We start from the raw sequence: 26,631 nt of genomic DNA on the forward strand, positions 1-26,631 counted from the left end.
GGCAACAAGGCAAGGTATATTTAGCAACTCTGTGATCGACGAGTTACTTCCTGGTGTGCACGGAATTAAACCTCAAAGATCACTTGATTTTTCTGTCATTTCCATTGAATAATCTGAGTTATTATTAACGCTTGAGCTGTAACAAAAGTTTGTAAATTTACGGTTTTCAGCCCAGGAAAGTCGTTGCTCGTGAAAATCGCATCTAATCTTGTCTTTTAAATAGCGGTTTACGAGTTTGAGCCACTACTGGTCTCGTAAGAGGAGGCCTAGACGCGTGCCTCTTCCCCGGCTCTGTGGAAACGTGCTAACCTGAGAGAAAGCGTCTGTTATGGTTTGCGGTTCCAGTCTTGCTGACTGTAACGTTTTTATCCCTTCTGTGAAAGAGCTACAAGCAATCACATCACACATCGATAGGGAGATCGCAAGAAAATGCTTTCGGCTCATAGTGCAATGGTGAAAAACTTACAATGCTGCGCAACAGGTAACGCCTCTTTCCGCTGCTGACAAACAAATTTTGGGCTTCTAGGAATACATAACTTTATTTATGAAATGCCACATTTGCATATCACTTGAGTATGACACAGCACGCCAATGAAACACAGACCCAATCGAAATCCATGTGATTAGTATTTTACTAATTCCTGCCGATAGAGGCACGCTTGTGTACAGATACTCAGTTTTATTGAAACAGACTTTCGTCGTAAGGTTATCGTGGGAAGTTTTATTTCATTTCTTATAATACAGTGCACAATTTTCGTACGGTTTCTTTAAGTGTTGTTAAAACATTAGTTAACATGAGAGAGAAATTAATCATCAACGATATATGCGAATTCTCTGATGTTATCTATAACAGTCTAACAATGCGCATGCAGTTTATCGATTACATGCATGTAGAAAACTTGTTCTGAGTTATAGCTGTCAAACAAGGTTTTATGAAGAATAAAATGCCAGTGCCATACGACAGCTAATGTAGAAAATACTTTTATGACGTATTTTGGCACCATGCGCTCTCCCCGTACATAATACAAGAGTTTCGAAATGCATCTGCAGCCTGGCCATCTATTAAACCGGAAACGAACAAAATGTCGCAGAAGTTAGTCCTTTTTCCGCATGCGACTATTTTGGGTTGAGAAGTGAAGGGAATTATGTTCAAAGTTCCATTAGATCGATAACTTCAGCAGACAGCAGTATGACGTTTTAAAAAATGTAGCAGTGAACGTACGCAAACTTGCGACGTCTTATCAACAGTGCGTGACGCTTACCGTTACGCTACTAGCTGACACGTAGCTACAGCACTTCCAGAACGCAACAACAATTCCTCCAGAACTTGCGCATTGCACAGTGCTGTGAGATAATGCATATGGCCGGATCTAGACTTCTGAAAGACAGACAGTTACAGCTTTTCTTTTGCACTGCACGAAGTTTATAACAAACAGATAGCTCAATAGAGTAGCTCAAGTCGAAAGGACCACTTACTGTTTATATTTCTGCATCCTACACTGTTAGCAGTTCTGTGTGGGTGTCAGTTACGTGATTTAATTTCGGTGATTACAAAATAGAGTCGAATGTATGCACTGGGTAGCCGAGGCATCTAGTTCATGGCGATTCGGTCAACCAAGTAAATGAATGTACTGAACATGCTGCAAATCACTACAGGGAGCCTGTGTGTCAGAATTCTCATCCAGTGTGGCGCAATATTGTTATGATAGAAAAATTAGTGATAGAGAAGAGAATTTGGTGGTCTCATGGATTGATGCTACGTTCATATACTTATGGTCTGGGTTCGATTCCAACTTCTGCTGATGATTTTTGATAAGGAGAGACAGATTCTGTTCTCTACTAGCTACTCCAAGTGAAGAAGGTATAATGGCATTGTGGTCTGACATTCACGTTGAACATGATATTCCTCCTCTACCAACTAGAAGTTAGGTTGAACCACAATAAAATCAGGAGTCGCGACACGTAGAAACTCTATCAACAGTAACCTTTCTTATACTAGTTATTTATTTCTAGTGACGAAACTGACGCTATGTAGGGTCACAGGACACTTATTCCATCTTTTATTTGAGCTTCTGTATGTCGATAAAATAGGTTCTGATCTGGGAACGCAACTCAGACCGACCTTAACGCGGAATTTGATCCCTTCGTGACAATACAGCTCGACTGAAATTTGTTGTTTGTTCAAAACTGCAGATTCCTCAACATCTCCACATATTGCTCGTGAAAGGGTTCGAATCGTGGCCCGGCACTAAGGCTTTCATTATGTATTATCAAGCTCTAGCATGAGAACACCTGTCTGCTGGTGGGTAACAATTTTGATTTTTAATGTATTTTCATTCGTTGTCAACACTAACGGTATCTGACGGTTTTGAGTCCTAGTGAGACACAGAACTGTTTGCGAAATCATTGTAAATTCAAGGATGTTATTCCGAGCTGCTGCTTGAGAAAAATTCGGTAGCTGACGTCTTCTTGTTTGCAGTCAACAACGATATGTGTGGGGCTCGATTCCCTGTCATCACTGAACTCTTCGTCATATTATTTCTAGTTCAAACATGATCACATGCCGCTGCTTGTGTAACAAACCCGTTTCTAACGTTCGTTTTCTCTAGAATATAACAGCGATAGGTGCCAGGTTGGAGTCCTGGAAAAGAAAAAATTAATGCTTCGTCTCGTCATTTCAGTTAAAACATCTAGCTACTGCCGAAAAAATCCGATATGTCACAGTTGATTGTGCTTCGACGACCATCCAATTAGGTTCTGAGTTCGAATCCCTGTCCAACACAAAGCTTTACCTCACGCCATTTCAAGTAAGTTACTTGTGAAGAAGCAATATTTAACATCTCTCGTAGTTCGTTAACAAGGACAATAGATGCTGCGTAGGAATTTGCGTCCGTTAATAATGTTTACGTTATATAATTTAAAGTTGATACTTGCTAACTGATACTGTCTAAAATCGAGGTATATCACTCTCTGTATGCCTAGTCAGGAATGGCTGTTAGTTTCCGTTAGTCACGAAGTCTTTGCTTAGTCTGCATGACCTGGCTTTGAATCCATATGCAGAACGAGGCGGTTCGTCGTGTCATTTGAAGTTCATACATATTCTCAACTAGCTGCTCGTGAATAACTTAAATTTTTAGTGTCATTTTGTGTTAAATAATAAGTACGGTATGTTATTTTGAAGAGGAAATCATGAATACGACGAACTTACTACGTGAATTACCTATCTGACGTAATAATGAGAGTGGTAACATTTCATGCATGTCATTCATTGCAATAAATGTGAGCTTACAAGCCTTAAGAACCGTCTTATCTGTGATAAGATGTTCCCTGATATTTGTAGTATCTTGGTATTACTTTACATCTTGAGTTATTGCGATACAGAGCAGTGTTTTCTAGTGGTGACTTGTTGGAACCATTTTCAATAGTCAAACGACTGTACCGAGGGGCGATTAGAGGACCTGCTAGACAGCTGCGCTATGTGGGTTGCATTCGAATCAGGCGAAATGCAATTCAGGTCGTTCGGATACTTTTGAGCACGACTGTACCTAGATTAAGACGATTTCTGGGACGGTTCCTTTGATCAGGTACAACCGTTGTATTTCCCATCCTTCTACAATCCCAACTTCTGCTCCGTCTCTAATGACTTCTTCGTAAACGGAAGGTTAAACGGCAATCTACCTATTTTTTCGTACGAACACAAGTACTGCAACGAGGTTTTTTCCATAATATATCCTACACTCTCTTTCTCAACGATCCCAGAACAGTCTGATTTCGCTTCTTTCTCTCAACAATACAACCAACCAAGGTAACTTTTTGCTGACTCATTTTGTAGGTATTTATCTCGAGCGCGATTTATGATATTTTAGAGTTCTGATAACAATTATTCGTTTGTCACATTTGCACGAAATATTAGAAAACTGTGGGATGTATCCTTGGAAAACGACACCCTCAATTAGTCTCCCACTCCCTGCAGTATCCTAGTTTGTGGTCCGTCTTTAATGAGCTCGTTGCTGAAACGATGTTAACCCATAATCTTCCTGCCCTTGTAATGGTGGGAATTGTTGTTTTATGCCGTATCATTTTATGAAAAAAATGATCTACAAAAAAAGGAAGGAACGGAGAAAGTAGTGCGTCTTATGATGAGATCAGACCGGAACAAAAGAAGAAATTATTTGAACAGTTATTTGAGATCAACAACGAAGAGGACGCCTAAGTATATAAAGTCGTAAGTTAGCACTAAATGTTCGAGAGTAATTATTTAAACAATAAGTTAAAAATCGTTAGTAAATGGAGGAAAAACTGCGAAACTAAACGGTCTACAAAAAAATGGTGAGATCTGCAACAGTACGACTGTGTGCAGAATAACACAGTCCTTTGGGTTCTGAAAAGACTTCAGGTTGTTATAAGAACCATAATTTAAAATAACTGCGAGGAACACACTTGCCATCCGTAAATGATAAGGAGTTTTGTTTCTCTAGGTGTTTTTTTTTTAATTACGTGACTATCTCAAGAACGTAGGACCCTAACTGTATGTAACAGAATATACGAAATGAATAGAACATAATACGAATAATAAAACTCCTGCACAGACCAAAATATTTATAATCTGTGACCGACCTTTCTGACAGTCAATGAATAATTAAAGAGGAGTATAACTATAAAATTGATGGATACAGTCGCTGGAAACATCGGGAAGTAACCAAGAAACTCGCTGGTGCGAAGCAGTAAGAATACATACAAAGATTTTGGCTCGATACTGTTGTTTGCAATCGGTTACGGATACCTAAAAGTGTTACGCTGCGTCAGACTGCAATCTGGGTGTAATGATTGTTATTATAATCGGATCCGGTTACCTCCAGCAGAACGAAAAATTAGCTCGGCACTATTGTTATACTCTGTTCATCATCAGAATAAACCTGATGTAAACAAACACAAACGCAATCATTGGTCAGAAGCCGTAGCACAAGTACGCTGTCGTTGTTACGCTCTTCGTAGTAGGTAGTATTTATGTATTAAATATCTTATTACTAAGTTATGTTAAATGAAACTTTAAGATATTCTAATTTATTAACAGATGTCAACGTTTTTCTTAATCACGCTTAAGATATGTAGCTTCTACACACATTAAAAAAAGTTTTGCATCAGCCCGGTTCCCAGAACTCCTGCAGATAGACGTTGACTGTGGATATTGTATCACAGACACAGTCCCTTTGACTGTTCGGAGATGTCACTAAACCCGCCCAAAGATATAAACAACAATGCATGAGCGGCGCCTATTAGACGAAGGGGGTCCAACAGTTCCAGTCATTCCACCAGGTAGGTCAACCATGCCTAGACGGGTAATACCGCGGTTCCATCACGTCCGCATTGTTATTATGCCAGGAAGGGCTCTCAACAAGGGAAGTGTCCAGGCGTCTCGGAGTGAACCAAAGTGATGTTGAGGTGATACAGAGAGTTAGGAACATGCCCCGCTCAGGCCGCCCAAGGGCTACTACTGCACTGGATGACCGCTACCTACGAATAACGGTTCGGGGGAACCCCGACAGCAACGCCATCATGTTGAATAACGCTTTTCGTGCAATCACAGGACGTCGTGTTATGACTCGAACTGTGCGCAATAGGCTGCATGATGCGCAACTTCACTTCCGACATCCATGGCATGGTCCATGTTTTCAAACACGACACCATGCAGCGCTGTAGAAATGGGCCCAACAACATGCCAAATGGACGGCTCAGGATTGGCATCACGTTCTCTCTTCACCGATGAGTGTCGCACATGCCTTCAACCAGACAATCGTTGGGGACTTGTTTGGAGGCAACCACGTCAGACTGAACGCCTTGGACATACTGTCCAGCGAGTGAGCAAGTTGGAGGTTCACTGCTGTTATGGGGTGGCATTATGTGGGGCCGACGTATGCCGCTGGTGGTCATGGAAGGCGCCGTAACGGCTGCACGATACGTGAATGCCATCCTCCGACCTATAATGCAACCATATCGGCAGCATATTGGTGAGGCATTCGTTTTCATGAACGACAATTCGTGCCCCCATCGTGCACATCTTGCGAATGACTCCCTTCAGGATAACGACATCGCTCGACTAGAGTGGCCAGCATGTTCTCCCGTCATGAACCACCAACCACTCTGAGGGATCTAAGCCTAATCGCCGTCGAGGAGTGGGTCAGTCTGGATCAATAGTGCCTTGATAAAGTTGTGGATAGTCTGCCACGACGAATGCAGGCATGCATCAATCCAAGAGGACGTGCTATTGGGTATTGGAGGTACCGGTGTATACAGCAATCTGGAGCACCACCTCTGAAGGTCTCGCTGTATGGTGGTGCAACATGCAATGTGTGGTTTTTATGAGCAACAAAAATTGCGGAAATGATGTTTAAGTTGCTATTCCAATTTTCTGTACAGGTTCCGAAACTCTCGGAACTGAGGTGATGCACACCTTTTTTGGATATGTTTATTTCAAAAATCATGTACAGTCACAGTCTCTGTACTCTTGTACTCTGATTGTCCCGTTGTTAATACGCAGTATGAAAATGGCTGAGGCTGCTACCTGCTCCGTAGTGAAACACGCGAGTGGAACACATTTTAAAAGTGCCGATAAATAGGTTGTTCCTAGTGTTTGTCCTAAATTTACAGAAAAAAATCGGCTTTGAAGTTTTTCGAGGTACTGTATTTGATACAGCAGAATGTGCATACGCGTTGGACATTTAGCGTAATCGGTAGCGTAATAGGCATGCGGGTGCATTTCATGGATCGCTGGTTTGAGCCTCGCCTTGGGCTTTCTTCTTTCGTTTTTTTCCTCGTTCAATTTGAAATACCTACATCTCGTTATAGTAAAATTTATTACCGTTTTTATAAATTGTGTACGTCTTGTTTGTAATCATATACTGCACGCGAAATTCCTGTTTCCATTTCAAATATAAATTCTTAATCATCAATAATTTACGAAAGTTTGTTAATAAGGGTTGTATAAACGAAGGAAACATATGGATTTACTTTTTAGGACAAAAATGACAAACCAAGTACTGTTTATTCATACTATGTCCATTATTTTACACTAACGATGCAGTTTCACACGAACCAGAGTGATAAAGTGTCGTAGAAACACAAAAAATTGTTTTCACAGTATCGAACACACCAACAAATGACGCATTTTTACATTTGCCACTGTACCAGTACAACATGATCCCAGCAGAATTGATCTGAAGCCAAGTTAAGGGATTAGTAGCGAGATATAAGAAGACTTCAGCAGCCAGACGTACTGGAACTAACGCACGCAGCTTTTTCACGTGTTACTACCGAACGCTGGCGGAATATAGAACGGCTCATCATAAAAGAAGAGGAGAAAATGGGGCGCCTGGGTGGCTTCGTGGATTCTGTTGTTCATCGACTCTTTATCAACGTAGCAGATGACAGTTGCAGAACTGAAATGTGTGTTTCGGATTCGGATAAGGAAGTAGCTAAGAGGGACGACTGACTGTAATTAATGCCTCCAGTGGCTTCAGTATTCAAGAGTACGGTGAAATTTCTACGTCATGCTTTTGCGTAACACTTAGCTATTTCAGAGAATTTTCTTCACACTAGTTTGTAATTAGAATACTATGTTAGGTGAGAACGAAAGCATTTTTCGCTTGCCGTCTGGTCACCTAAGAAGCATGTGGTGGTGCTGGAGTATTGCAGAAATATTATTTTACTCGCTTTAAAAATTAAATGACATTTGAAGCCATGTTGTTTCTCTGCAACTGGTCACATCATTGCCAGTTAGTTGGACCAGCTGGCTGGCCAGTGACGTCCAAGTAAAATGCTGCGTAAAGCTGTTGTCCTGCATTTCGCTCGGCCTATGTGCGTGTAACAGAGCATAAAACGTATCCTTACGATCGTACTTAGCTGTAATGGACGCAGTTTGGCTTCCGCTCCACTTGAAACGAAATCCATTGAGGTTCAAGCAAACGCGGAAGAATACATGGTGTAATTATGAACGTATACCTTAAAGTGTTACATAGCGTCAATCTGCAATCTTGGTTCAATATTGTTCAAATGGCTCAGAGCACTATCAGACTTCACTTCTGAGGTCATCAGTCCCCTAGACCTTAGAACTACTTAAACCTAACTAACCTAAGAACATCACACACATCCATGCCCGAGGCAGGATTCGGTCGCGTGGTTCCAGACTGTAGCGCCTAGAACCGCTCGGCCACTCCGGCTGGCTACAATCTTGGTCTAATGAGAGTTATTATAACCGGATCTCGTTACCTCCAGCAGAACGAAAATAAACTGCGATTTGTACTGCGAATAGTTTTTATTTTTATATTTTCTTCACAAGTCATTGCAAAACTTGTATAACACGTTTGTCGATATCAACTTTTTCCTGAAGAGCCATTAAACATCAGTAGACAGGAAACATTATATTCACAACGATTATGATTATAGCCCGTGTGCGTACTTAAACCACTAAAAAATGTAAGCCTGTTAAAACGCGTGCTGTGTAGATTTGGTAAATCCTCAAGCGCAGGTGGAATATAATAGCTGGCAGTCGGTGCACTGGGATTCAGTGATCAACGTAATATTTTGGTTGTTATGGAAATCCCTGAACAAGTCTTAATTAATGATCCCAATATTCTGCCGCACTCTGTGCAGAGGTATCGGCTTTTGATGCTCTCTAACAAAGCGTTTCATATATTTCGCTTGCATTGTTTTGCCAGTAGCTATCTGTTCATACATGAATATTTGAATATCTGTACTCGTAATTCAAATGTTCCGCTTACCTGCGTCCAACGCATACTCCCATTTAGTACTAATAATCGTTCCGTCATGCATCTATCGACGAACGTTGCATTTGCTGTCCATCCTTGCCGAAAATATGTTTATCGTACAAAAAGGATAAAAGGAACGAGAGAGATCCACAATTTATCACTAATACACTCAATTCAAAGTGTAACAGTGTGAAGTCAATGAAAGACTTCCGTGACAGATGTGATATCTGAAACTGATGTAGTGGTACAGTTTTGTTTTTTCGAGACGTATTTACAATGTAAAAAAATTAATTTTCTGTGTGACCTAGAGCTCCCTACCGCCCTAAATCACATCCAAATTGCCGGCCGCGGTGGCCGAGCGGTTCTTGGCGCTTCAGCCCGGAACGGCGTGACTGCTACGGTCGCAGGTTCGAATCCAGCCTCGGACATGGATGTGTGTGATGTCCCTAGGTTAGTTAGGTTTAAGTAGTTCTAAGTTCTAGGGGACTGATGACCTCAGATGTTAAGTCCCATAGTGCTCAGAGCCATTTTTTCACAACAAAATTAATAACTGCTAAGTACAGCGAGGCATGTGGATACAGGGTAGATGAAATAAGTAGATGTACACTGTGAGTGAATGAGAAAACGTTGATGCATGTACACATAAATGACAAAAAGGATATGTCAAGTACAGTAAACATTGCAAGAAAGAATAGAGCACAAATACACTTTGTGATCAAAAGTATCCGGACACCCCAAAAAACATACGTTTTTCATAATAGGTAACTTGTGCTCTCACGTACTGCCAGGTACTCCATATCAGCGACTTCAGTAGTCATTAGACATCGTGAGAGAGCACAATGGGACGCTACGCGGAACTCACGGACTTCGAACGTGGCCAGGTGATTGAGTGTCACTTGGGTCATACGTCTGCATGCGAGATTTCCACACTCCTAAACATCCATAGGTCCACCTTTTCTGACGTGATAGTGAAGTGGAAACGTGAAGGGACACGTACAGCACAAAAGCGTACAGGCCGACCTCGTCTGTTGACTGACAGAGAACGCCGACAGTTCAAGAGGGTCGTAATGTGTAATAGGCAGACTTCTACCCAGACCATCACACAGGAATTCCAAACTGCATCAGGATCCACTGCAAGTATTATGACAGTTACGTGGGAGGTGAGAAACCTTGGATGTCATGGTCGAGCGGCTTCTCATAAGCCAATAACTAATGCAAAACATGTGTTTTCTGAAATCAGGTTGGTTTTATTGATTATTCCAATACATCACATTATTCCCCAGTCTTCTGGCTACAAAAACTATTTTTGACCATAATCTCCGTACAGTGTAACAGCGTTTAAACTACCTTTACTGAGAGGGCTTGTATGCCCGGATAGCACAGCCCCACTTGTCGACGTCTTGCCAACGTCTTGCTGGATCAGTAACCTCCCCATCATCCACGTACTGTTCCTCAAGGAGTGCACCCTTCATTGGGCCAAACAGATGGAAGTTGGAATGTGGGAATCCGCGCCGTAGGATGTATGACGAAGAATAATCCAGTGAAGGTTCTTAAGTTCCACTCGAATGCCCAGACATGTGTGAGGCCTTGCGTAGTCATGGAAAAGGAGACGTTAGTTTGCATTCTTGTGGCGACGAGCACGCTGTAGACGTTTCTTCCATTTCCTGAGAGTAGCACAACAAAATGGTTCAAATGGCTCTGAGCACTATGGGACTTAACTTCTGTAGTCATCAGTCCCCTAGAACTTAGAACTACTCAAACCTAACTAACCTAAGCACATCACACACATCCATGCCCGAGGCAGGATTCGAACCTACGACCGGAGCGGTCACGCGGTTCCAGACTGAAGCGCCTAGACCACACGGCCACACCGGCCGGCAGCTTATCATCGACATCCAACGAACAGTTCATCATTAACAGTTTCCGATGCACTTATTTCATAAGACACTTCTGTGATTTTTGAAATTAAACCCAACCATTGGCGCGAATCAAATAACATTACAAAATTGTTAGCCAAATGGTACTGATGAAAATTTCTTCCTCCATAAGCATTCGGACCAGCTACGCTACCGGACAGGCGTCCTTTATCGGTGTCAGATGTGGAACAGGTAAGTGAGTCATTACAGTGTTGTATACCTCGTGCAAAATAACATGGCCCATGCGCAGAAACTCATTTTCGTCGTGAGCGCTGGCCGCATTCATCCCCAAGTTTCAAAATGTTGGCCACCTCAGTTGAATTTCAGCTACCAATCCGCCCCTTGCGAGCATTCTCGTTGCTATTTCTTTACTACATAGCATTGCACTAGCTTCTTCATGCACCGTTGCTCTCGGGAAAGTTCTTCATAATCACGCATGTGTTGTTATATATAATGTCATTAAATTTGGCCACAAAGGAGAAATGAGGCAGCAAAAATCTCATTAAAAACTGTACTTGAGTGGGTTGCAGGAAGTGCTAGCTATTCCAGTAGCGAAATATAGGACGCAGAAAACATAGCTTCACCTACTCTCCAAGGCTTCACTACTTCTGGAAAGACGAGGATAAAGGAGAAGAAATTTTCCATGTAGGTAAAATTGACGAACAGATTATCCGGAGAACTGACACATGTACGTTATTTCACATTTTCAGTGTCATACGTATAAGAGGACACATGGTAAACGTAAGTAGACTGTTTATTATTTCAAAAGAAATCACCATTACCGTTCTTACATTTATCCCACTGTGAGACAAGGCGTTAGTGCATTCACGGAAAAATGTTTATGGTTGCCTTTGAAGCCATGAATATACCCAGTCATACACCTCTTAATCTGAAGCAGATCGACAGTCAATAATGTCTTTCTTCACGGCTCCAAAAATATGGAAGTCACATGGGGAGAGGTCGAGACCGTGCAGAGCATGTGTTAGTGTTTCCTTGCAAAACATCTGCAGTATACTCAAAAAACGTTGGAAATATTCATTCTGTTGCAGAGTAATGCCCAACCGCACACTGCCAAGACTGTTTTGAGTGCACTGCAGATGTTTCGCTGGGAAGCCCTTACGAATCCTCCCTACAGTCCTGATCTCTGCCATCCGATTTTCATATTTTTTGAGCTCTGAAGACATTCCTGGCTGTCAATTTGCTTTGGACGAAGAGGTGCACGCATGGATACAATCATGATTCCAAAGGCAACTGCAAACATTTTTCTGTGAGGGCAATGGCCGTCCCGTAGCACAGTGGGATAAATGGAGTAACAGTTATGATGATTACATTTGAAATAATAAGCAGATTACTTAGTTCTGGCACTTACAGTATACTGTATTTTTAATCTTGTTTTGTTTTGTAAGAAGTTCTTCTGGCAGTACGTGGTCAGGCTTGTTTTTCCTTGGTTGATTCTCTGTTTATGTAATCATATCTTTTTCAGAACTCCAGTGACAAAATGTTACTTTGAACATCTGTGTGTTTGAATTTTTGGTCCTACTGAAGTAACTTGTTAATACGACCGTTTGCTGAATCGGCAGCTATGGATTGGAGCTTACACGAGATTTGCGTTTGTGCCTAGGCTTCAGCTGTTGAAATTCACCTCCCCGCGACGCGATGGTCGATCACAATGGAACCTCCATCACTACCGCTGCCCCTTCCAATAACACTGTCAGACACGGGCATTGCTGAAACTTCTTGGCAGATTAAAACTGTGAGCCAGACCGAGACTGAAACTCGGGACCTTTGCTTTGCGCGGGCAAGTGCTCTACCTGCTGAACTACCCAAGCAAGGTTCGCAGGAGAGGTCCTGACGGAAGTAAAGTTGTGAGGATGGGTCGTGAACTGTGCTTGGGTAGCTCAGTCGGTAGAGCCCTTGCCTACCGAAAGCAATGGTCCTGAGTTCGAGTCTCAGTCCGGCACACAGTTTTAATATGGCAGGAAGTTTCATACGAGAGCTCACACCGTTGCATAGTGAAAATGTCATTCAGGAAATGGGCAAAGTTGTTTTGTGCGCACTATCCCACACTCTAATACATACTGAAGCGACACTATCTGGTGTGAAAGTTGTTACCGTTTGACAGCTGGAGCGACACTAGCGCTCAAAGCTGAGAGAAAACAGACCGTCACATATGTCACTAAAATTATGTGTTTTAATTACTTTTCTAGTTAACTAACGAAAAATTGTTATATTTTTCTGTTCCATGCATTAGATACCAAGGGACACGAATTATCGTAAAGAAATGTAAAACCAGCCGAATTTTACTGACTGTATGACACAAGTTACAACTTATTCACGAAGCCGGCCGAAGTGGCCGAGCGGTTAAAGGCGCTACAGTCTGGAACCGCACGACCGCTACGGTCGCAGGTTCGAATCCTGCCTCGGGCATGGATGTGTGTGATGTCCTTAGGTTAGTTAGGTTTAAGTAGTTCTAAGTTCTAGGGGACTTATGACCACAGCAGTTGAGTCCCATAGTGCTCAGAGCCATTTGAACCATTTTGAACCAACTTATTCAAGAAGAAATACTTCAGGATGTGTGTATAACTGCAGCTTACTACGCTGACAGCAAGAGAATATAAATACGTCAAATGTTTTTTATTCCAGTCTTTGATCACAATATCAATTGTTTTGACGGTGACCGGTTTCAGTCACTAATGACCATCCTTAAATCTACAATATACAAATATATAGACCTAGTGAGCAGTGTGTCTTTCAACACAATACTGCAATACGTATCACAATCTACTATCATACAACCAGGGAATTGTACAGATAAAATACGGTAAAGCGTACCTTTTCTACACCATGTCCTAAAGTGATAAGGCCATAATGGCATCGTCAAAACATATAAACATTATCAGCGCAGCATCGTCATATAGATCTATGTCACAGCTGGTGAATACAAATTCGTATTTCATGCAAGAGAAATATATATTTCTGCTCTTGACTGTTCTTATTGTGATAGCCACTCCCGTTAACACGCAAAATTTTTTAAGGACTTCAATGACTTGCCAGTTTTTACACATCGCTCGACTTTCTGATGCTCACATATTTTGGTGAATGTTATTACTTTTGCTTCAAAAGCGAATCACTCGATTTTCTGATACACGAATAGTTTTGAAAATGTAATTATTTTGCTTCAAAAGCGAATGCCTTGAGGATTCTGGCTGTTTGTGGCTCAGATGCATTAAAAGCAGTGACACTGGCTTATACCCTTTTGGGAAACAGTTTTATTGGTTTTGATGTTTTACTGTGATGTCTATGAGTCATTCCCTTCGGATACAGATATGGTGGATCATTTGGTGTTACGGCGTTAAGTCAGCGCCGGCACGACAATCGGAAACGACAGAGAAGACAGCGCTATAAGAAGAGGTCAGCCAACCACTGGCCGACCGACCCCCTTCCAGGATGACAACGCGACAGCAGCGGCCCCTAGGTGAAAAGGACATAAGCACAGCGCCCGACTGATGGAGCCCACTTCGATAGCAGCTTCAATGTTAGCCACTTCATTAGTACTATCTACGTAGCACAGTCTTGTATTTGTTTATTCTGAAGAAGACTGATTTTTTGTATGTCACCATTTGCTTGTGTCACATCTGTCAAAGTTAAGTACTGTAATTGTCTTTTTCTAATAAAACTCATTAACATGAGTTGCTTAATTGTTTGTCTAGCGAACCGAGTATGCAGGATTCCAAGATACAATATGTGGTAGGTTCAATAATGGAGGAACTGAATTCCATACAGGCGTCCTACATCCAACGTACATTGATTTGGCTGGTACTGTAGCCAACAGACCTTTCTACAAAAACTTGGGTATTTGTTAAAAACAGTCTTGGTTGCAATTTTGTTTTTTTTTTGTTTTTTTTATATTTTTCAACGACGCGTTTCGCCTTATTTAGGCATCTTCAGATTATCTTTTCTAGGTGGACGCGAGAGGCACCAAGAGTTGCATAACGCGTTCGCGTACACAGGAGCGAATAACAGAAAAAAAAAGAATTTGAAAAAGTTGGATCTTTTAATATTTGCTAGAAATTTCCTATTATTAAATGAAGATGACATTCTTCAGTAAATATCTGTAGGTTACAAGGGAATCATAAATAAACTGTCCTGTAATGTACCGTTTCAAATCTCCCACGGTCCTTACAAAACTAAAGAATGACAAATGTGGTGTAATTTTTTTAGTTATTATCGATTTTTATGGCGATACATAACCTCTCTACTGTCGTAACTATGTTACAAGCAAATATAAAATATGGTATTTGCATTAAGACGATATTGTGTTCAGAGGTGACACTTGCTGTCCGCTTCGCGCTCTGCTATCGCAGTGGGTAACGAAAACGACACGGAGTGTTGTGATTTCGTAGTTTCCCGGTGTAATAACTTCTGATATTCTTCACGGGTTTGCAGCCGGATCATGTCGTCACCCAGACACAATATTTCGGCGGACGAGCTGGCCGCCATCGTCAGGTGAGTTAATGCCAGTGCACTGCTTCGCCGGAACTGAATTCCAGCATTTTTTTTTCTTTATTGTGATTTTTATCACCTTACACAAGGCGGGCTGTCAGCAGCTGAGTACGCCGCACGGCGCACAAATCATGGATGATGGCGACGGTACACGTGAACAGTGGCGGCGTGACGGCGAACAAACACTAAGCACAAACGAAGGCACACACACGAGACACTGATAGCGATGACCTCCGGCGCGCGTATGTTCACTGTGCGTGTGCGAGTCCGGGGACCTGCCAAGAGAGGAGGAGGAGGAGGAAGGGGAATGGGAGAGCGAGAGGGGAGAGCAGAGATGCCACGGGAAGGGGAGATAGGGTGGTGGTTGTGGTGGGTAGTGTTTAACGTCCCGTCAACAATGAGGTCATTAGAGACGGAGCGCAAGCTCGGGTTAGGGAAGGAATGGGAAGGAAATCGGCCGCGCCCTTTCAAAGGAACCATCCTGGCATTCGCCTGAAACGATGTAGGGAAATCACGGAAAACCTAAATCAGGATGGCCGGAGATGGGATTGAACCGTCGTCCTCCCGAATGCGAGTCCAGTGTGCTAACCACTGCGTCACCTCGCTCGGTAAGGAGAGATAGGGGGAGGGAGGAAGGGGGAGGGGAAGCCCGGGTGAAGAGGGGTGGAGGGACGAGGGAAAAGGAAAGAGAAGGGAAGGGAAGAGGAGGGTGCCTGAAGGAAAGGACACCGGAAGTGGGGGGTGGGGCAGGGTCAAAGTTGATAGGAGGGGTAGATGGAGGGGAGGAGGACATCATCAGGGAGGGGGAGCTGGCGGAAGCCACCTTGGGAGAGGGTAAGGAGGGTTGAGAGATGGAGACTGGGTGGGATGTGGGAATACAGGCGCGGCAGTGGGTGGGGGTGGGAGAGGATCAGGGAGACTAGCGGATGAGGAGGATCAAGCTTACGGGAGGTGTACGGGATCCATATCCTTTCAAGGAAAAGGAGGAGGTGGGGGAAGGGGATGAGATCGTACAGGATCCACATGGAGGAGGGGAGACGGATGCGATAGGCGAGGCGGAGAGCATGGCGTTCAAGGATTTGGAGGGATTTATAAAAGGTAGAAGGGGGGGCGTAGATCCAAGCCAGATGGGCATAACAAAGGATAGGGCGGATGAGGGATTTATAGGTGTGGAGGATTGTGGAGGGGTCCAGACCCCACGTACGGCCGGAGAGGAGCTTCAGGAGACTGAGTCGGGAGCGTGCCTTGGCTTGGATTGTCCGGAGGTGGGGAGTCCAGGAGAGGCGATGGTCGAGGGTGACGCCAAGGTACTTAAGGGTGGGAGTGAGGGCGATAGGACGGCCATAGATGGTGAGATAGAAATCAAGGAGGCGGAAGGAAGGGGTGGTTTTGCCTACAATGATCGCCTGGGTTTTGGAGGGATTGACCTTGAGCAACCACTGGTTGCACCAAGCAGTGAACCGGTCAAGATGGGATGGGAGAAGGTGTTGGGAGCGCTGCAGGGTGGGGGCAAGGGCAAGGAAGGCGGTGTCATCGGCAAACTGGAGAAGGTGGACGGGGGGGTGACGGCGGCGGCATGTCCGTCATGTACAAAAGGTACAGAAGGGGGGAGAGGATGGAGCCTTGGGGCACACTGGCGGAGGGGAAAAAGGTGTAGGAATCTGTGTTATGGATGGTGACATAGGAAGGATGGCGGGAGAGAAAGGAGACGATCAGACGGATGTAGTTAATGGGAAGGGCGAAGGTTTGGAGCTTGAAGAGGAGACCAGAATGCCATATGCAGTCATAAGCACATTCGAGGTCCAGGGAGAGGAAGATTGCGGAGCGACGGGAATTAAGCTGTTCAGAGAGGAGATGAGTGAGGTGAAGGAGAAGGTCGTCGGAAGAGAAGGACGGCCGAAAGCCACACTGGGTAACAGGAAGGAGGCGGTGCTGGCGGAGATGCTGGTGGATGTGTCAGGTGAGGATAGATTCCAGGACCTTGCTGAAGACCGAGGAAAGGCTGATGGAACGGTAGGAGGAGACGGCGGATGGTGGTTTGCCAGGTTTAAGGAACATGAGGATATGGGAGGTTTTCCACAGGTCGGGGTAGTAACCTGTGGACAGGACTACATTGTAGAGCCTGGCCAGGGTGGAGAGGAAAGAGACAGGAACTTCACGAAGGTGACGGTAGGTGACACGATCGTGACCAGGAGCGGTGTTGCGTTTTGTGCAGAGTGTAGCAATGAGATCCTGTGTAGTGATAGGGGCATTGAGTTCCATGTGTGCAATGTTGTCCAAGTACTGGAAACCAGGAGCGAGGGGAGGGACAGAGGTGTCAGTTCGATCGCGGATATCTGGGAAGAGGGAGTAATCGAACTGGGGATCATCGGGGATGGAAAATACATCGGAGAGGTAGGAGGCAAAGTGATTGACCTTACTAAGGGTGTCAGGGAAAGGGTGATCATCATGGAGAAGAGGATAGTAGGGGGAGGGTTTAGTTCCGGTAAGGCGACGGAAGGCTGACCAGAACTTGGACGAGATGATAGGTAGGGTAGCATTTAAACGGGTGCATGTCTGTCGCCAGTCCCGGCGTTTCTTAGCCGCGAGCAAATTACGAATGTGTCGCTGGAGTTGCCGGTGGCGTCGTAGTGAGTCCGGGTCACACGTGCGGAGGAAGGCACGGTAGAGACGGCGGGATTGACGGAGGAGGAGGACGGCCTGTGGGGGTAAGGTAGGACGGTGGGGGTGGATAGCGACAGTAGGGACGTGGGCCTCCACGGCCTCAGACAAGGTCTGCTGGAGAAAGGAGGCGGCATGGGTGACATCATCGGGGAATTCCAGCCACAACGACGGAAACCTTTATACACCAAGAACAGAGCACCGCGCATGCGCGAGATGATGGGCAGCGCCTCATAGGCGGCAAGTAGACACGCAGCGCGCCGGTGGGAGAAGACGGCAGAAACGATAAATCGCAACAGCACTAGTTGGAAGAATCCAATGATCGAAAAGAAGGCCGTTGTTGTTTAATGTCGGACAAAATCGTATTCCATATCTTACTTAGAGGAAAACTTTTATCCCTGTTAATAATATTACTGGATAATCTAATTTCAACGGATTCTTTAAGAACACATTCCCAATAGCGAGAACCAGGAGAGATCAATTGTGTCTTGTCATACATCATCCTGTGTCCTTCGTTAAGGCAATGTTCCGCCACTGCCGACTTCTCAGGCTTGAACAACCGAGTGTGCCGATGATGTTCCACGCACCGGTCCTCAATAGTTCGAATAGTTTGACCAATATACTTCTTTCCACAGTAGCACGGAATTTCATAAACCCTGGGCCTCCTCAAGCCCAAATTATCTTTAACTGAGCCAAGAAGGGCTCTAGTCTTGGCCACTGGCGTAAAAACACTTTTAATATTGTTATTGTTGTTGTTGTCTTCAGTCTTGAGACTGGTTTGATGCAGCTCTCCATGCTACTCTATCCTGTGCAAGCTTCTTCATCTCCCAGTACCTACTGCAACCTACATCCTTCTGAATATGCTTAGTGTATTCATCTCTTGGTCTCCCTCTACGATTTTTACCCTCCACGCTGCCCTCCAATGCTAAATTTGTGATCCCTTGATGCCTCAGAACATATCCTACCAACCGGTCCCTTCTTCTTGTCAAGTTGTGCCACAAACTCCTCTTCTCCCAAATTCTATTCAATACCTCCTCATTAGTTATGTGACCTAACCATCTAATCTTCAGCATTCTTCTGTAGCACCACATTTCGCAAGCTTCTATTCTCTTCTTGTCCAAACTATTTATCGTCCATGTTTCACTTCCATACATGGCAACACTCCATACAAATACTTTCAGAAACGACTTCCTGACACGTAACTCTATACTCGATGTTAACGAATTTCTCTTCTTCAGAAATGGTTTTCTTGCCACTGCCAGTCTACATTTTATATCCTCTCTACTTCGACCATCATCAGTTATTTTGCTCCCCAAATAGCAAAACTCCTTTCCTACTTTAAGTGTCTCATTTTCTAATCTAATTCCCTCAGCATCACCCGACTTAATTCGACTACATTCCATTATCCTCGTTTTGCTTTTGTTGATATTGATCTTATATCCTCCTTTCAAGACACTGTTCATTGAGTTCAACTGCTCTTCCAAGTCCTTTGCTGTCTCTGACAGAATTACAATGTCATCGGCGAACCTCAAGGTTTTTATTTCTTATCCATGGATCTTATTTTCTACTCCGAATTTCTCCTTTGTTTCCTTTATTGCTTGCTCAATATACAGATTGAATAACATCGGGGAGAGGCTACAACCCTGTCTCACTCCCTTCCCAACCGCTGCTTCCCTTTGATGCCCCTCGACTCATATAACTGCCATCTGGTTTCTGTACAAATTGTAAATAGCCTTTCGTTCCCTTATATATTATATTATATTTTCTTCAAATTCTTGAAATTTTGAATGATATACTTCCTGCAAAGGGGAAATAAGCAACAGCTTCAAAAGTATCCTCACTGGCTCGCGTAACGGACCAAACTTAAGAGCACGACATATTTGTTGTTCCGTAAATCCATTCTGTTTAAAAATAATCTTCAAATGATCAAGTTCTTCTTTCAGATGTTCGTCGTCAGAAATGGCATAAGCTCTTTTGACCAGAGTCCGCAAAACTCCACTACGTTGGTGTTGCGGATGACAGCTGGTCGCATGAAGACAGAGGTCAGTATGGGTGGGTTTCCTATACACACTATGTCCAAAAGTCCCATCATCCTTTCTTTGCACTAAAACATCAAGAAACCGAAGTTTACCACCACTTTCAATTTCCATAGTAAATTTAATACTTCGGTGTAGACAATTAAAATGATCTCACTCACGCGCGGTGCTCTGTTCATGGTGTATAAAGGTTTCCGTCGTTGTGGCTGGATTTCAGTTCCGGCGAGGCAGTGCACTAGCATTAACTCACCTGAAGATGGCGGCCAGCTGGTCCGCCGAAATATTGTGTCTGGACGACGACATGATCCGGCTGCAAACCCGTGAAAAATATTAGGAGACCGATCGAGGTGGCGCAGTGGTTAGACACTGGACTCGCATTCGGGAGGACGACGGTTCAATCCCATCCTGATTTAGGTCTTCCCTGATTTCCCTAAATCACTCCAGACAAATGCTGGGATGGTTCCTCTGAACACGGCCGACTTCCTTCCTCATCCTTCCCTAATCCGATGAGACCGATGACCACGCTGTCTGGTCTCCTTCCCCAAAACAACCCAACCCAATATCAGGAGACGGAGTGTTCCGACTGTGATCTTAGACAACGACTGTACTGACCTGCGAGGGTCCCTGGAGAAGTCAAGCGAGTCGGAGTCGGAGAAGACGACGCTGACCTCCAGCTCGAAGCCTCTGAGCGGCGAGGGCAGCCCGTGGGCGTGCAGGGGCGCCGAGAAGGGCGAGCTGTGGAACGCCACCAGCATCTCGGGGCCGCGAGCCACCACCGCCGGCAGCCACTCTCCGCCACACACCTACACACACCAACCAGCGCTCTGCACGCTTCTTATCCTCTCACAATGGGCGTAACTAGGAAGTATGCAACGTCTTCACAGTTCAACAGATTACATATGCAAACGATGAAAAACGTGTTGAAATTAAAGTGGTTCGTTTTTATAGCTTTCAGTGTGTTGCATCCTAATGTAATAAGAAAGAAATCATACTGCACATAGCATATCACTTGCAGTTAACATTCAGTATTTAAAAAATGCATTTTCAGCGATTTTCATTATGTAAAATTCTATCTACATCTGGATCCCGCTCCAGCTACTGCCGGGTCTGGGTGCTGACGAGTCCTCTCCATTTGGCTCGGTCCTCCCACCACTTTTCTTCCTCCACTTGCTGCCAGGTCGCAGATATTCTAACTCCCGTTTTCCTCCGTGTTGTTAGGCACCCTCTAGGTCTTTTTCCGTCCATCTTTAGTTCTTCCATAATTTTGGGGAGTCTCTGCCCACACATCCTCTTAACATGCCCATACCATCTTAGTCACTTTTTTTCAATTTCTACTTTCTTGTTTAAGGTCCTTTCTGATATCTACGTTCCTTAGTCTGCCCATTCCTGTTTTTCCCGAAATGCTCTGAGAAATTTCATTTTCCCTGCTTGCAGTCTGCCCTAGTCCCTTTCTGTCATTGTCCATGTTTCTCCTCCATAGGTGATAATAGGGAAGTAATAACTTTTGTACATAAGGGGTTTTGCTTTTTCTGAAACTTCCTTATTCCAAATCAGGTGTTTTATTGTTTGGTAGAAATTGCCGCCCTTCTGTAACCTCCTATTAATTTCGTTGGTTATTCTTCCATCACTAGATATTTCACTTCTTAAATAAGTGAAATTGTCTACCACATTGAGGGGTTCTCCATTCAAAGTAATATTTCCGTTGATCCCTTTGTCTCTTCCAAATTCCATTACTTCACTCTTATGTTTATTTATTTTTCAAAAAATGTTCAAATGTGTGTGAAGTCTTAAGGGACTTAACTGCTAAGGTCATCAGTCCCTAAGCTTACACACTACTTAACCTAAATTAACCTAAGGACAAACACACACCCATGCCCGAGGGAGGACTCGAACCTCCGCCGGGACCAGCCGCACAGTCCATGACTGCAGCGCCCTAGACCGAGCGGCTAACCACGCGCGGCTATTTATTTTTGTATTTATTTTTACTTATTTTTTATCATATTCTGATTCAAAAAAATGTTATTACCTTGTAATTTTGGTGGTTTCGCTCCACAATGTGGCGGGTGTAAAAAATAAATAAACGTCGAGCAAACATAGACCTTTAAAAGCGAACCGTAAAAGCTACGACCACTTTTTCATCTTTGCTATTGTGAAACATGGAAAGCTCTTTGCTGTTACGGACGATCTAAGAATGCAGTAAGCTAATCAGTATGAAAATGAGAAAGCATTATTCTACTACAGTGAAAGAGCAGCGCTTCTAATGGAATCTGCTTACCATTACATACAACCTGCACTTATGCTCCTTCCGTACAGACGTGCTCAGTATGGTGTCTATTAATTATAAGGCATCCATCTGACCGACGTCTTTGGGAATCATAATTGTCTTAAAAACTCCAAGCTGGTCATGGATATGCATTGCATTCATGACATATTGCTAAAGTGTTTGTGCATCGTTAACGGAGCTAGTATACACGAAAGACTTCAGGTATCCCCATAAGAAAAAAAAACCAACAGACTGAGATCGAGGGAACGAACTGGCCAACGTACTGGGCCTCCCCGGCTTATTCATTGCCCATTAAATGCCTTATAGGGTTCTCTCGAACATTTCAGAAAAAATGGGCTGGTGGTTCGTCATACACGAACCACATCTCCAACCACTGTAGAAAAATGGCTGGTGCTCCAGTATATATGAACCACGTTTCCTGACATTGTAGAAAAGGCGCCTCCTGTAGCAGGGCAGGCAAGTCGTTTAATAGAAACTGCTTTCAGGTTTAATTGTCTACCTGTGAGACATGTGGAGATTCTTAACAGCAACTCCAACAAAGGCGATATAAGTGGTATATTAAAGCAGGATAAAAATACTTTTACAATCTAGGAACTTGTTCTCCACAATACCACCAAATGTAGATATCGCTGGATTGCGTCTGGTTCCAATAGACAATGTTATTCCACAAGTGTTAAGGAAAAGAATCAATATGTCGAACAGACTTAAATCATTCCATATTAAGGAAATCACTCCTCTAAGTACAGTTAATGTGTTATGTACGCGGAAAAAGCGGGAAATAGAGGATATCGAAGTCAAGAAACGAAAATTGGAGGATATGAGAAAGACGACATCCAAAATGAAGAATATGAACTGCAACTGAAAAACTAAATTGCTATTGCAGATATGCAAGAAATGTTTACATATGTGTGAACAAATCTAGCTATGAGTGGGGAATATAAAATATCTGTATTTACAATAAACAGGACTGGGAAATTGGAAACTGGTCATGTGTTGGAGTGCTAGCCAAAATCAATGTAATCAAGAATGTTTATTACATCAAAGGTCACAGGAAATTTCTTTTATAAACCTCCATTCCCATTTGGACTTGTTTAAAAATTGGTTATATTATATATAACTATGGTTTACTGGACGTTGTGAGCATACCAACAAAACAGCCATTTTGGAGTTTAAAACCGATGAACTATCTACAGTTAATGGATTCACATTTTGCAAAAGTTATAAACTTTTTCTATACAGAATTCCAGGAAGAATGTGTGAGAGAAGAGTTGTTGGTGTACACACAGGAATATGTGGAGTGTTTCAATAATACTGTCATGGAGGAAATAAGAGGTAAAGACGTTTCAGTTATAAGTTAAAAATTAAGCTAGACGTCATTTAAACTACGCACAAAGATCATAAATAATGGGCTGCTTTCTGTGTAAGTGTTTATGCAGAAAATAATAAAGATTTTATACGAAAATACTTGCTTTGCTCATTCGTTAACCTACCAAAAATTCTTAGACTTTCTTATTTACAACGATGCTGACGCATGTATTTTGGATGGAGGAAGCTTTCAGTAGGATGACCTTGAAAAGTTGCCAAAAATAGGTATGTGAAAGCGTAGCGACACCCTTTCCTTACCTATATCGTCTAGGCAGTGTGACAGGGTCTATGCCCACATGTATCTAGCACTCAGCCAGTAATGGAAGGATGATTTAGCAAGATGCAGAAATTGGAAAACATGGTCCAATGTTATTGGCTGATAGCATCACAAGATCGACGGGATGAGACATTTTTGTTGATGTAACAAGGTCTTCGAGAGTGGTGGTTTGCAAAAGTTAGATGAAATTGCGGAAAACCTTGTTAAATTTACGAAAATTGATGAAACATATGTAAACTGAGGGAAATACATCAAAAATTTAGTGGAATGAGGGTACACACATTATCACATGGGTATATGGCAATCATTCCATTCCTCCACCACTGGGATTCGAAACTGATGGTGGATACTATACGTGCTCTATGGGATTAAATTCTGCAGTTCCCTTGTTCCAAATGCAGTTACGCATTATATGCGACAAAAATAAAACACAGAATATCCAAAGATTTGGAGGCCACGAGAGCTGTTTGGAAACGCTCCACAACGCTGCAAACTCTTCCAGTTTCCATAAGTCACGATGTCTTCCACTTTTCTTATCAGTGTTAAACACCGCCTTTGTCTCTTATTTCAACCATCTTGTTTGTTGCAGAAGCAGCTTGTATTACATCATGTGATTCCAGCTTTCTGTGGGAGCCGAGGGATCTAAATGCGAGTTTAGCACGTAACACAGTTCTCAAAGTTATGGTAGAAAGCAAAGTGTGTGGCAGTGTACGAAGCAGTAGTTATACACTGGATATGTTACAGCAAAAAACAATGTATTGACTGTTTATGAAACAACAACACAGGAATCTGCGCATCTGACGTCACAAAACTCAGTCAGCCAATGAACAGAGAACGACGTTGCCAGAGCTTGACTGCAGTGCAGACCACGGACGAGTGGCTTCAGTTTTAGAAACGTTCAGTCATAAACAAAGTAATTGAACAAAAGCAATGTCTTGATAGCAGACTTTCTTTTATAGAAACTCTTTAAACCAATTGCTTCATATTCTATTAACTAATTAAACCAAACAAGCAATTAGCCTCCTAATTCAGGCGACAGCAAGGAAAGGTGTTTGTATCATTCCCGCGAACCGCTCTTTCGCAATAAAGAACAGCGGTAATTGTTTATTTCCTATTGTACTTCGACGAAACGTGAATAATTTATGGTCATACCAACAGTGTTTGTCGGTATTCTGCATGACGTTTTAGAGTCCTCCAGGAGCTCATTCGAATGACGAGTTGCGTTAGCGTAATGCTTAAGGTATTTGATTGATTAGTAAAAGGGTCTGTGTTCAAACCTTACTCGGTTCTTAATATTTTGTTTATTTAAAAATAATATCAAAGTGCCTTACTTCATGGAATTTATTCGTTTGAATGTAATTTTTTGAAATTTCTAGTTCTTTGTCACTTCATTACAATCATAATAAGTTTTCGGTTTTTCTAATTTTGTCCTCCAATGTTTCTTTTCTCAGCAATTAAAAACAATGAAATGGCACACATACAATACTCATGTTATCTGTTTTGTTTGTATATCTTCTCTTGCGCAGTCGCTGTTTTACTATTCATATTGAAATATATTCTTTGCGACAGTATTAAAAGTATTATTTAGAGCAGAATTTCGGCTCGTACGTTGCCGAGCTACTTGATTGTCTGACGCAATTCTTTGCTTCGCTGCTTCGGCAACATCATCATATTCAATGTTTACGTCAACTGATCTATGTTTTGGCAAGTATTTGCTGTCCGTTGTGACAAACACAAACTTTTTGCGCATTGCGCCTCACTGACAATATATTTTAGTTTCTATATTTATTTACGTCTACAATTCAGTTTTGTGTACTTCGCCAATTTTGTGTTAATCAGAACTTTTTAGAAAAAAGCGATATGACTCTGATATGAACAAAAGTTTTATTACAGTCGCGAAAGACGGAATATTTCTTAATATTACATATGACACCTATCTGGTACTTAAAGTAAATAAGATATTGTTATACAGTAAATTTTATGTGAAATTTAGGTATATCGCCCACATTTCACTCTGAACATCGTGGCAACTAAAATCGACCATACAGAAAGTATATGCTATGGACTTTTACCTCTGCAAGGTATCAGTCAAGAAGATGTGTAAAAATAAAATTTTTGGGCCAAATAGTTTTTGTGAAATCGAATGATAAGTGTGTCAAAGCAGTCGGAACACCATGCGTCTGCACAGGCGAGCAGTGCAGTAATGAAAAAATCGCGCACAGCGCGGAATGCGGGGAGCACGTCTCTGCAGCAGCGAAAGGGTTAATGCGGCTGTGGTGGCTTTACATCATAAACTGCGCGCTCCCGCCTAAACGCAAGTTTGCGAACTATACTATACTATTGCGCTGCTTCTCTTGGCGCGTGCGTCGTTTGCAACTGGCAACGCAGCAGTCTCCCGCGTCTGGGCGGGCATGCGCGAGCTGCCAAGATAAAAGAATCCAACTATAGTAAGAACTGATTTTGTGTTACCTTATGAGAGAATACTTACAGGAAATATAGCCTATGCCACAGAATTGTACAGGATTTTAAGGACAAGTAATGATATTCTAGCGACGTGGAAATGCATGTATGCCCGATTTCTTCTGTCTTCGAAAATAATTTGTATAAATGGGAGGGATCTACATTTCGCATGAGAAATTGGACGTGTCTGGGTGACAACATCCTCATTTCAGATCCCGTAAAATCGATCTTTTAAACTCAGGAGTCTATGTCAGGGGAGGAATTGCAGTTAAAACTATACGTCCAGCCACAGCTTCTTCCCACATGACTGGCAGGTACGGAGAAAGATGCCAGTTAGTCTGATGTTGCCTGCAGCAATGGGGGC

The 26,631-nt window shown here is 43.0% G+C and overlaps 1 protein-coding gene across 1 annotated transcript in view; it reads right to left on the reverse strand.

The window, feature by feature from the left end:
* The window catches only part of LOC124606000, a 177,384-nt gene that overhangs the window by 98,055 nt on the left and 52,698 nt on the right, over positions 1 to 26,631 (reverse strand). Inside the window, exon 5 of the mRNA XM_047137963.1 lies at positions 20,494 to 20,684. Within this exon, the coding sequence (XP_046993919.1) occupies positions 20,494 to 20,684 (191 nt within the window). The remainder of the gene's footprint in view (positions 1 to 20,493; positions 20,685 to 26,631) is intronic.

The sequence above is a fragment of the Schistocerca americana genome, chromosome 3, assembly GCF_021461395.2.
Source record: "Schistocerca americana isolate TAMUIC-IGC-003095 chromosome 3, iqSchAmer2.1, whole genome shotgun sequence".
Taxonomy (NCBI): Eukaryota; Metazoa; Arthropoda; class Insecta; order Orthoptera; family Acrididae; genus Schistocerca; species Schistocerca americana.